Genomic DNA, 13057 nt, shown 5'->3' with positions numbered 1-13057 from the left:
TTACTTAAATCTTGCTCCACTTTCAGCTAGAATGATTGAAAAGACAATCTTGTACCGATTTACCTCCATTCTTCTCTCTTTTTTTTTCATCCATTACTTGTTCTTCTAGGTTGACACTTCATCCTTATAACGCATATTTTCCCACCCTTTATCCATGTCACAATTCAGTGTGTAAATCAGTTACCATTGTTTTAACATTAACTGCAACCACAGTAAGGACGTTTCCTGCATTTGTAATCTTTGTGCCACAGCACCAATAAAGCAGCACTTAAAATAGCCTTTCACATTCTTTCTACACTGCAGACCAGCCAACTTAAAACACAATTTTCACCAGTGTGGGGAGGGGGAAGGGCCTTGGATGAGGCGATGCCTTGTGACGAGAAGGATCGAGGAGGCACCTTGCTGACTCTCTACTACCAAACCACATTCTCAAAAAAAGCTTGCTGAGGCTATTGGCGCTTTTGTGGTGTGTTCTCAGGCTCCTTAATGTGCATCGACCTTACCTCCGTGTGATATCGTCTCCTCACCTGGAGGTGACCTTGCGAAGAGAGCGGATATCGTGTGACACATGGTGGCCCCGTGTGAGCTGGCAAGGCTGGGTCTGGCATACAGTGAAGAGAACTTGAACCCCTGCATTGCAGGTATCACATTGATCGTAACTGGTGGCATTTGAAACTCAGTTATTTTTAGAATCACTCCTCCAGAACAGTTTGCAGATGTTACAATTATAAACAGACGTTCTAAGAAAAAAGGTAGCTTCACCATCATTTATGACATGCTTTAATTTTAGAGTCAGAAACCACGACTGTGAGGGGAATGGATGCCTGAGCACAGGTGCACATGCAAATAATTAGTGAACTGTGGCCTTACTATGTGTAATCACAATCTGTCACTTGTACGTTTTTGTAAAGCAAGCAACTTGAGTCAACAATAACTATAACAGTTACTCTTTTTTTCATCTTGGGTTGTTATGAACACATTAAACAACATATGGACAGTGGCTAGCCTAGTAAACGGTATTTCTTTTCTTAACAGACTATGCTACTGCAATGGATGTGTGAGTTGTAACAGGGAATTTTCCCTTTAGCACACAAGTTGAGGTCACTGGTTCCGCCAATATGTGATTTGGTTAAGCCAGTAAATTGAGTGGTATTGTTGCTTCACACAACATTTTTATCTTTACTTAATATACTGTGGCAATTTTGTTTGTGGGCACCCTTTTTGGTGTGTGTCAGAAGGATAGTTTGTGATTTTGAGGCCAGATGTACAAATCCAATCTCTATTGCAAAGTCTGTGCTTCACAAAATCACAGGGTTTGCGACAAAAAAAATTGGAAAATTAAACCCATTATGCAATTTAATAAATAGTTAAAGAATCTAAAAATGGATGTAAAAATCCATATTGAATCATAACCTGGAAGGATTTAGGACGTCACCTTAAAACTGTGTTTCCTAATGCAATATTATCAATATTTTGCAATCGTACTTTGAGATCAAAGCATTGCAAAGTTACCCACTGCCAAGTCTGGGTGATATACCTTTCCTTTCTTCTTTCAGTATGTTTTTATCAAGTCCTTTCTAGTCACAGAATGTGCGATTAGGCACTCTTGATTCCTATTTCTAAACAAACGGACATTTTGAAGCTTCTCACCTGAAAACTGGCTCCGTAGTGCTAGGAAATCTTCATGCATGTGGCAACATAGTACTTTGGTTTTTCATGGCTCTGATGTCCTGAGTTTTCCAGTTTGGTAGTGTACAAAACTTAAACTACTTATATATTCGATTTTGTTTTTAACTACGTTTCTTTAAGTCATTTTTAAAGTCTCGCCTTTCTTTAGTTGGCTGTACTCAGCAGACCTTTTGTATCTAATATATACTTAGAGTGGGCTGCGTTACCATCCCTTGCTCATGATTCAGTGGCTTTCGTGCCTACCGCGCCTACCTCAGTCCACTGCTACTGACTCAATGATTTTTCTCTGCATTCTTGCGTTTGTCGAGCTCAAGGCACATCTTAGTCACATTTTAGTCACACCATGTTTTGAGTGGATCATTCCACTGCTGCTGTTTGGACCTTGCACTGCAGTGCATGAGGGACTATTTTACCTCCCATTCTGTGGGTGTAGCCTGCTCCACATACTTTCCTGTCCCCTCTCCTTATTTAAATAGGGGCTCCCCCAGAGACTGCTTAAGACCACCACACCCTGCACTCCATCCACAGCTATATTAGTCAGCGGTCATCTTTGAAGGTTCTCTAAACAATTCCTGTATATATATATATATATATATATATATATATATATATATATATATTAATAGTTTTTATTGACTTGTCTACATAGTATATTTTCACACTTTTTATGTTTAGCTACTGCTTTTGGACATTGATTATACGGGGAATTTGCTGTTTCTAAGTCTAGATTCGTAGGAAATAATGGAGGCTGTTTCGATTGTTAATATTACATTTCTATAGAACTTATGATTAACTTTTTGATAAATTAAACTCATATATGCAATTCTGAAAATAAATTACAACGTTCAAGGAAATCAAACAGAGTAAGATCAGGTTTGTCTTGTTAATATAATAATAATGTCATTGCAGGCTCAATTTTTTCATTAAGATGTAATTATTTTATCTTGATGTTTTTCTCAGATTTCATTTTCGATGATTTGTATGTGATCTCTGTTCCTTGAAATAAACAGTAATACTTATCAGCCTACCAGTTACTCTTGATTAATTGACTTTTTATGTACTTATGGAGATACATTTGTCTAAGATTTAACTTCTAAGTGCTGTAGTAGCTGTAAGTGTGCATTTACATAAATAAAGTGATAGGACCACTTCACCAGTTACTTTGGGTCGTTTCCCCCGACTTTCCCTTCAACATGGCCACATGAGCCTATCATTTTATTTCATGTTTTAGTGTTAAAATGATGCTGAAAGTGCCATTTTCTCACATGTTTACTTAGAGCAAGGATGTGCAGTTAGGGTGCCATGGTCTGATCATAACCTGATAAATGTCTCGTACATTTGTGTGCAAAAGGTATGTCAAATATGGGCACTCTAGAATTAAAGAAATATGGATGTTTATGAAAATGCCAAGAAAGGATCGCTGCAATAGTTTTTCATAAAAGGGTGAAGATTTTTCATCTGAAACTTTGGTTAGAGTATGTGATTTTGAAAGCATCATATTGATTACAACACATATAGGTTGTAAAAAATACTTTGAGACTTTGCACACCTTTAATCTTCTGGCTAGTACACATTTGCACATTTCGTAACCGCACATTAACCTGCAACCCCTCTAGGGCTAAGGATGTGACCTCTCCCTTTTTACTTATCTGTAGAATTTGTCTGAAATTATACCTAGAGCAGAGTGTTAAGACATCTACCTCGAATATAGTGCCTTTGTCAGTATTTTCTTCTCATTTTCTGTAGGACAAGATCCTGGAGCATGACAATGTAAACTACTTAACCAAAATCCTAGGTGAACTTGGCATGGTATTAGACCAAATTGAGGCTGAGCTGGAGAAGAGAAAACTGGAGTACGAAGGTAAGCTTATTTGCAAGACACTTTGTTTTGTTATCTGCAAAGTTATTGGAATATGTTGAACATTCCTGTTCCAGTAATTACTGTTTATTATCATGCCATACGAAACAACTGTCATTCATATTTAAAGGCAAGAAACCTGGATAGCTGATTCACACACTCACATTTATATAGGTGCTTCAATTGTTATATACTGTTTGTTATCATAGTATACTCTGAGCATCTGGTTATCTTGTTTATGCCATACTGTCTTGCAGACCCAGAGGAAAATTTCATTGGATAAGACCATAGTGTGAGCAGTGCAGATCAAAGAGTAGGATAATACTGAAGATCCAAAATGTCCAAAGCATTGAGCTTTAATCTGATGATACAATGGAATGTGAACTATTCACTGTAGCAATACATGTCTAACCTCGCATTTATTACAACAGTTGTTCGAAATAATATGCTTAAAAGAGCAACATTTATTTTCTCTGTATTGGCTTAAATATATGCCCTACAGGTGCTCTCTGCATCAAGGTTTAGCAGAGCACCATACATAGAACATGTTTTGTGTAATGAACAGAAATTCAGTACAGTATTGAATATGAAATATACAGAGGATAAAAAACAAGTAGCAGTGTGCTATAAGCCTATCTTTCCTTACAGGAGTTCTGGAGGTATCAAAGCTACAAGGCCAAAATGTCACTGACCCCAGGGATAGAGCTATAGGAAAATATTAAACATTACCATATATATATTTTTTTTACTACATATTTATTTTAGTACACTTATCATGAAAACAATACTTTTAGTGGAGCTTTGAAGAGTCCAATGGGGCTAGCATTACTTAAATGCACTATCATGCTTGGATACTTGGGCACTAATTACCTAGAACTACACAGAATTAACACTTTCTGCCTATGGGCAAAAAAGGTTCCCAATTTGCACTATAGAATATACAGAATATATTACCATGTCCAATATGGTAGACCATTATAACATATTATATTTTAAATATATATATATATATATATATATATATATATATATATATATATATATATATATATATATATACATATACACACATTGTTAATGGTTAGCATGGTATAGCGGGTGAACAGTATGCAGCACAAAAAAAAGCATTTTCAGATAGAATAGTATCAACTGTGAAATTTGCACTAAAGAGAGAACAACCTTCACATTTAAAAGTGGCAATGAAGTAGCAGGCATTTCAATTATTTTGTAAAAGCATCATGGGACACAGTGATTGGTAGAGGCTTACCCAGAAGGACTGCTTAGAGTTTTGCCTTCTTAAATCCTTTGAAGAAAATGTGGTTGAAACATCTTGTGTCTTTGGCCAAGCTTCACTCTGCATGGAGGGCTAATTAAAAGAAAGGGAGATTCCATTTGTGAGTTCCAGCAAGTTGTGTATTTTGATCAATCGAGACAAAATGAGTGATTGGATAATTAGCTTATTTGGATCAAGGCTGAAAGGGTTGCTTGCATGAAGGAGTCCGATCTAACTGTTTTTCCTCTTTGCCATTGCATTAATGTGTTCTGGTATGTTAGATGTTTTGTGTAAATAGAAACCAAATAATTTGTCGGACTCCATAATATTGGCAGTTTAACAGCATAAATGAGTTTAGGGAGGACTGGATTGCGATAGGGAGATACAGATAAAAAAGAGCAACATTATTTTGAGTGAGCTGAACTTTAGGTGGTGGAGTGGCATCTTGAGGTGAATGTCTTCAAGACCCGTGACCATGAATTCAGGCCCATATTTATACTTTTTGACGCAAAACTGCGCCAACGCAGTTTTGCGTCAAAAAAATTACCTTGGGTGTCCTCCTGGGGTGGGCAAGGGTGGCAGGGGGTGTCCCTGGGGGCAGGGGAGGGCACCTCTGGGCTCATTCTGAGCCCACAGGTCCCTTAACGCCTGCCCTGACCCAGGCGCTAAAATCCGGTGCAAATGCGGGTTTTTTAGTCCCGCCCACTCCCGGGCATCATTTTTGCCCGGGAGTATAAATACGACGCATATGCATCGCAGTCATTTTTTAAGACGGGAACGCATACCTTGCATATCATTAACGCAAGGAAGATGTTCACGCAAAAAAATGACGCTAACTCCATGAACTTTGGCGCTAGACGCGTCTAACGCCAAAGTATAAATATGGAGTTCGTTTTGCGTCGAATTTGCGTCGAAAAAAACGACGCAAATTCGGCGCAAACGGAGTATAAATATGCCCCTCAATATCCTTAGAAAAGGACATTTTTAGATAGTGCTGGCTATCATCTGTGTAAAGTTGATATTGGATGTTAGAGCTACTGAGAACGGAAGCTAGGATTGAAGAAGGTGGAAGAGTGAAATTTTTGAGGGATCAATAACAGGTCAGCCATTTTCCTGCATCGAATCAATTTTTCCAAGTGTGATTTACTTTTTGGAGTGTGGACCCCTGCATCAAGAATCTGTTTTGGTGTTTATGCTCAACAGTTAAATATCACATAAATAATACAATTAGAGATCAGATTTTGCACCATGGTGTTTGTAATGTGAACATACCTAGTAGAGCACAGATGGCATGGACAAAAAACATATATTCAGAGCAAATACCTGAACCCTTCTACATAACTTAAAAAAGTCCTCTCTGAATACGGAAATAAAGGTCCTCTTCAAAATCGAAGAAAAGCCTTTTTCCAGAGTCCTAAAATACCTAAAACTCTACTACCTGAAAGTATCCCACTACTGAAATATCACTGTACTGTGCGCCCCTAAGGGTCTGAGAATAATTGGTAGTAAATCTCCATAGTGCCCAAGGATACCGCTATGTAATCCTGAAGTCTAGGAGATCACACAATAGCAGGAGGCAAAATGAGGAGCAGCAATGCATGAGGTGATTCCAGGGTCAGACACTAAAAAAGCATAATCCAGGAGTCAGCAATCAAAGGAAAAAAGACAATGCACTATTTGTGGAAAGTTGGCTTGGTGAAAGGCCATTCTTTACACTTCCAGGCCAGAACTAGTTGCTAAAATAATTCTTCTAGTAGAAGCTAAGTGTGCATGTGCACACTGCACAATATTGTTCCTCTCATCTCAATTATGCTCCTTTACCTATGGTATGAACTCTCCAGAAATGCTAATATACTTTGACATACCATCCAACAGCATAGTGTGGTTTGATCATCTATGATATTAACTAAGTAGTAGCACAAGGCATGGCACATTCATAGTCTTCACGTCCTTGCAGTTAGTTTTGTTGATCTATGTTGGCTGTGAAGTTAACAGAGTCCTCTACGTGTCTTTTCAGTTGAAGAGGAATCTCGACAGCTATTTATTTCTGTCTTGAAGTTGGCCATCCACTTTCATGCAATCAGTCCAAATGTTCAACTACAACAATTTGCATTTGGCTCATATCGTAAGTCCTGGACACATGTAAAAATTATTTTTACACTACTTTCTAGGGCTCAATACGTCGCATTTTATGAATCATTACATTATACTAGTACTTTTTTGAACTACTTATTTCCAGGAGTCGTGATACCTTGAAAAGTGCTGTCCTACTAATTTAGTTATATTAATTCAGGAAATTGGTATATTATTAGGCACTGCACTTGACACCTGCGTGGGAAGGAGTACCCTCAATCTAGGGACGCAAACCAGTTTAAGATCAGGGTTCGGAGTTGTCAATAAGATTTTATTTCTTATGAGCGTCAGGTATTTCTTGGAAAAACTAAAATACACCAAGGTCACAGACTTCTATGTGAGTTGGGCTTCTGTTGGAGTTCTGCAAGTATTTTGTATGTGTAATTTGTGTTAGTTCTGAAGAAAAGCTCAGCATATGAAATGTGGGTGAGCTGCATAGCACTTGTGAGAAAACGTAAAGTAAGAAATGCAGGCGAAGTACTTGTAGAGAATGGTTCCAGAGCACTCACTAGAAACAGCTAAACAAGGAATGTATTTGCATACAAAAAGCTCATGATTTACTGGAATCCTCTAATAGTTCATGAGAAAAAACCCATGTCAGTGTGTAGGTACGGGGAAAAGGGAATTCTGCAAACTACATGTTCACCAAATATTGTGACCTCTGCAAGACTACACCTGTGTAATAAAAAACTTTGAGAAGGATGGTTAGCAAATACCAACACATTTGTAAAATCAATGGGAGTTGATGGTTTGCAAGTGATCTTGTCAACCAAAATTTGCTAATACGAAAGTAAAATGTGCAATAGTTTTGTAATTTTGTAGCATTCTTTTAGCAATATATTCTTCATAATTTGGTAAGACCGGAGCACTGCCTTAGTTGGCGGTCCTCCTGTCCCACCAAACTATCATATCCCCCGCTTCATTTAGAGTCATGGGAGCCCTAGGGCTTCCAATGGCAGAGCTAAAGTTGGTTCTAGAAGTGAGAACTCTGAAACCCCATATTGAGGACACACCAGATCACATATTCTGCCACGAAACTGCACAGAGTCCTCTATCTCGAGAAATAGTTCACTAACTGGTCTACCATCAAGGGAGATGTGGTCTGAATCCTATATAACTGACTGCAGAGGACCTAACATTCAGCTTGGGTTTGATAATGAGCTCGTAGCCATCAGCGTGGGTAAGGATCACCACAGTGACGTCTGACAGCAGTTAAATTGGCTTATGTAGCCACAAATTAATCACTTCCTCTGTCAAGGTTCATGACAACTATCCGGAACGTCATCTGTAATCACCTATAATCAAGTTAATTTAGGGTGGGCAACTAGCCACCTCAAGGAGTAATAACATTTCTTGCCTCGGTGAACCCTCAAAGTCGCTAAATTAACCTAAGTTTAACTACCTCCTAGCTGTGACACAGAGCAGAAGGGTTTAAATTAAGGTAATCTTTAAAGTATTTATGCAGTACTAAAACAGTAATAAGGTTGGAACACAAAGCAATAAAATTCCCAAACTGAATTATAAAATGGAGTACATTTTAATAAACAAAATGGCACCAAAACAACGAAAATCCCATAAGGGAACCATATTTTTTTTAATAGTTTTAGGTGAAAAGAGCTCAAGTAAGTACAAAATGCCAAGCTTGGTCAATGGTCTCTATAGGCTGGGATCTAGGTGCATTTGAGACCGATCCTGATGGAACGCAGGTCGCATACACCAAGTAGATTGGTCCTAGTGAAAGCTTGGAAATCCAAAAGATTGTAAAAGTTTTCAAGGTCCACTTCAGAAAGGGACTTTGTCACTATCTTGAAGAAAAACAAAGACATTTCTTCTATGTCCCAAAGCAGAATAGGACTTTGACACGTTGAGAAGAAAATTCCTCCCTATACAGGTCGTTGCTTACATTGTAGCTGCTACCTTGGAACTGAAGGCCAGACACCTAAAGCAAGCTCCTCCTGCAGATGATAGCTGAATCACCCCACTTTGGATCTAGAAAGTAAGATTCACTCTTAAGCTCCATAACGTACATGTAGTATTATTTTCAGGTCATCAGTAACCGTTACACTTTATTACACGGGCAAACATTTTCGGTTATATACATTCTTCTATCAGTTCTCTTCTCCTCCTTGTGAATATTTAACCATAAAAGAACAATCAATAATTCATCTGACCTCTGCAGTCCTCATTATGCTCTTGGCAGAGCGTTTCTTTTGTGTTTACTGAACTGAGCAGGGCATCCTCAGCTCGGTACTGCATTTAGCTGCGCAGTTCATTAGCACTGCTTTTTGGAAAGCAAAAATGTCTTTGCTTCCTGCCTAAGGTCATTTTACATTTCTCTGAATTAGATTCAATATAATACATGGAGATGTTGCGGTTGACTCCATAGTATAGGCCATGATTTTATTTATTCAAAAGAGTACCCCCTGTTCTAATCTATTCTTATCTATGCATTTTTCGTTTACTTCTCATTTGTTTATTTTTTTTAGTCTTTCTTGAATTTATGAAAGAGTACTTTATCGTCGATGTTTATTACTCTGTATTTTGAATTGTGCTTCATATAATGCTGCGCTTTTACTATGTTTCATTTCTATATTTTTTTTTTAGGGTGACATAGAATTATTTATTATAGTGTGTGTCAATAGTGCACATACACTGAGTGGTGTTAGTGCGCTTTGCATTACAAAAAGGAACATAACATAAATGGGCTTTACACTGTACAAGATACAAGTAGAGCCGGCAGGAATGTAAAACAAAAGACAACATTCCGTGCAGGGTGATGGGAAATGTGGTTCTTGAAGAGTTAAGGAGATATGAGGCATGAACACGTTAGTAATATGGTGTGCTGATCGCCGTGAAGCCAGGGAGAGGCTGGCTGCCTTTAAAGAAGGTGTTGGTTTCCTGAGTTCACAGAAGAAGAGGAAAGTGGGACGTGTTCTTAAATGGACTTACAGAGTGAACCACAGATTATGGTAATGCCAGAGAAGAATTGTTTCATTGCTTGAGATGTTCTGAACTTCAGTGTGTCGACTAGACTTTAGTATCTGGAAACGGTCAATAGGTTAGCCAAGCCTAGTGCCCATTTTACATAGATAGCTTTGCTGGCTGAGGAGCAGATTTTGAATTTAATTGTCACTTTGAAATGCAGCCAGTGCAGATTCCCCACGTCTGGATTGATGTAACAGAGCTTCTTCTTGGTAGTGACACGTCTGACTGTTGAGTGCAGTGAGGCTATCAGGTGGCTAGGGACTATTGGGAGGTGCCTCGAGAAAGTTACACTGCCAAAGTCCAGTAGATGATGAGAATATGAGATATGGTTTTCAATTATTTGGCCATTAGAAGGTTTCTGATTCCTTTTGGGACACGGAGGGGGACATTTGCAGACTTGGTGAGTTGTTTTTATGTTAGGTGATAGCAATCTGGAGCTGTCCAAGGTGAAGCCTAGTGCATTTACTGTTGGAGACGGAGTTGAGAGAAAGTGATCACATTAAGTTCATGCAGTAATGTTGATTTGAATCTGAGTTACAACCTGTTGTGTGCTTGCTAATTCATATTCCTTATAGAATGTGGAGGCCGGTGACACATAAGAATTCTAGTGTCTTTGATGCTGGAATCCTTCTGGTGTCAGTTGAGCCTGGACGCGTCGAGGAAGCAGACCTGTTCCCTTTTCATCGTACTGGCAACTTAATAAAAAAAGATTTACTTACCTCGACTCCGACCTTAATTCCACCGCACCCACTACAATCTGGCGACGAGGGTGGTGGAAGCACAAGCTGCGTTATTTCAACCTCCGGAATCACTTCAGCCTTCGTTGAGATCCTCATTTTGACTTTCGTTTAGATCCAAGATTGGCATCACTATTGGATCGTCGATCGTCGCTGAACAGGTTGTTTTTACCCATATATTTTTTTTTGTTGTTGTTTTGTTTTGAGGCAGTTGAAGCAGCAACGCGCGCGTGCACGGACCGTTGATACGCTCGAGCTGCTGGCGCGTGTTTCCACTTGCTCATCGTCTCCTAGGCAACGGAGGCGCATTTGGGAACGCGTCAATACGCTCGAGCTGCCAGCACTCATTTTCCATTTACGCGTTGTCTCCTTGGCAACGGAGACGCATGTGGAACGCGTCCCTTCAAGTTATCGCGTTTCCATTGGAACGGAAACTACGCGTACTTCACAGCCTTACGTAGAGCGTCAAGCAGAGTGTTTCATAGGAAACAAGAGACGCTCTACACGATTTACATATTCTACACGCTTTACATGTGTGCCACGTTGTTCGGCTGCTGGTCATATGCAGATATGGTGTTCAGGCAACCCCTAAGCACCAAGCATTACTGAGAATCAATTGCTCATAGAAATAAAAGCTACTACAAAGACAACAGAATTATAGAAAGTATAAAAATATATATATATATATATATAATTTATAATTTTCAACAAATAAGGGAACAGGTCTAGGAAGTATCCTCAAACCAGTAACAGTATTATTGAATCTGCATAGCTAAGTGTGGGTGACATGGCGCAGCCTAATTTCACGATTGTTCCTCCACAAGAATTTTGGGCTGCTGGGAATAACCCACCTGTTAAATGGACAGAATGGAAAGATTATTTCCTGAACTATATAGGGGCTATTGATCTTGATAACAGAATGCCTGCAGAACAAAAGAAACGACTCTTACTACATTCATTGGGACCTATAGGTTTGGGAACGTACAACAAAATGCATAAGAGCCCCATAAGTGGAGACGTTTGTGTTTTTGGTGTTGCAATGCAAGACCTGGATAAATACTTTGTGTTAGAAATGGGGTCTTTGGTTGACAGTCAGGTTACCCCCTGTTCAAGCAAGGACCCTCACTCTAGTTAGGATAAAAGAGAATCACCCTCAGCTAACCCCTGCTTACCCCCTTGGTAGCTTGGCAGAGCAGTAGGCTTAACCTCAGAGTGCTGGGCGTAAAGTATTTGTACCAACACACACAGTAACTTAATGAAAACACTACAAAATGACACAACACCAGTTTAGAAAAATAGGAAATATTTATCTAGACAAAACAAGACCAAAACGACAAAAATCCAACATACACAAGTCAAGTTATGATTTTTTAAAGGTTTTAAAATAAAAAGAGTCTTTAGGTAGTTGTAACACCACACTAGCGCTGCTAGCGTGAAAATGTACCTGGTTTGCGGCAAAAATAACCCCGCACGGGCGGTGTGCGTCGAAAATAACCCTGCACGGGTATATGCGTCGAAAACAGCTCGGCACGGCGAGGCGCGTCGAAAAAGCCAGCCACGCGACGGTCCGAAAGTCCCGCGGCGCTGGTTGCGATCTCTCAGCCTTCGTCAGCGATGCTGCGCGTCGTTTCTCCTGCTCCGGGCGTCGATTCTCCGGTCGCGTTTCCTGCGGCGTCGTTTCTCAGCTGCGGAGCCGGCGTCGCGTCGTTTTCTCAGCCGCGATCGGATTCGCGTCGATCTTTTCTCCGCACGGCGCTCGGTGCGTGTATTTTTGTCCTTAGGCTGCCAGCCTCTCCTTTCAGGGTCCCAGGAACTGGAAGGGCACCACAGAGCAGAGTAGGGGTCTCTCCAGAGACTCCAGGTGCTGGCAGGAAGAAGTCTTTGCTATCCCTGAGACTTCAACAACAGGAGGCAAGCTCTACATCAAGCCCTTGGAGATTTCTTCTTCAAGATGGAAGGCACACAAAGTCCAGTCTTTGCCCTCTTACTCAGGCAGAAGCAGCACTGCAGGAAAGCTCCACAAAGCACAGTCACAGGCAGGGCAGCACTTGTTCCTCAGCGATCAGCTCTTCTCCAGGCAGAGGTTCCTCTTGATTCCAGAAGTGTTTCTAAAGTTTGTAAGTTTGGATGCCCTTCTTATACCCATTTTAGTCTTTGAAGTCACCTTCCTTCAAAGGGGACTCACACCTTCTTGTGAAATCCTGCCTTGCCCAGGCAAGGCCTCAGACACACACCAGGGGGCTGGAGACAGCATTGTCAGAGGCAGGCACAGTCCTTTCAGATGAGAGTGACCACTCCACCCCTCCCTCCTAGCAGAGATGGCTAATCAGGAATGCAGATCACACCCCAGCTCCCTTTGTGTCACTGTCTGGTGTGAGGTGA

The 13057-nt window shown here is 40.1% G+C and overlaps 1 protein-coding gene across 1 annotated transcript in view; it reads left to right on the top strand.

Moving 5' to 3' along the window:
- Positions 1 to 13057, top strand: part of GDAP1L1 (ganglioside induced differentiation associated protein 1 like 1) — a 396066-nt gene that overhangs the window by 334081 nt on the left and 48928 nt on the right. Inside the window, exon 5 of the mRNA XM_069243567.1 lies at positions 3436 to 3550. Within this exon, the coding sequence (XP_069099668.1) occupies positions 3436 to 3550 (115 nt within the window). The remainder of the gene's footprint in view (positions 1 to 3435; positions 3551 to 13057) is intronic.

Source organism: Pleurodeles waltl, chromosome 7 (assembly GCF_031143425.1).
Source record: "Pleurodeles waltl isolate 20211129_DDA chromosome 7, aPleWal1.hap1.20221129, whole genome shotgun sequence".
In the NCBI taxonomy this organism is placed as follows: Eukaryota; Metazoa; Chordata; class Amphibia; order Caudata; family Salamandridae; genus Pleurodeles; species Pleurodeles waltl.
This window is presented reverse-complemented; position numbering and strand designations above follow the sequence as displayed.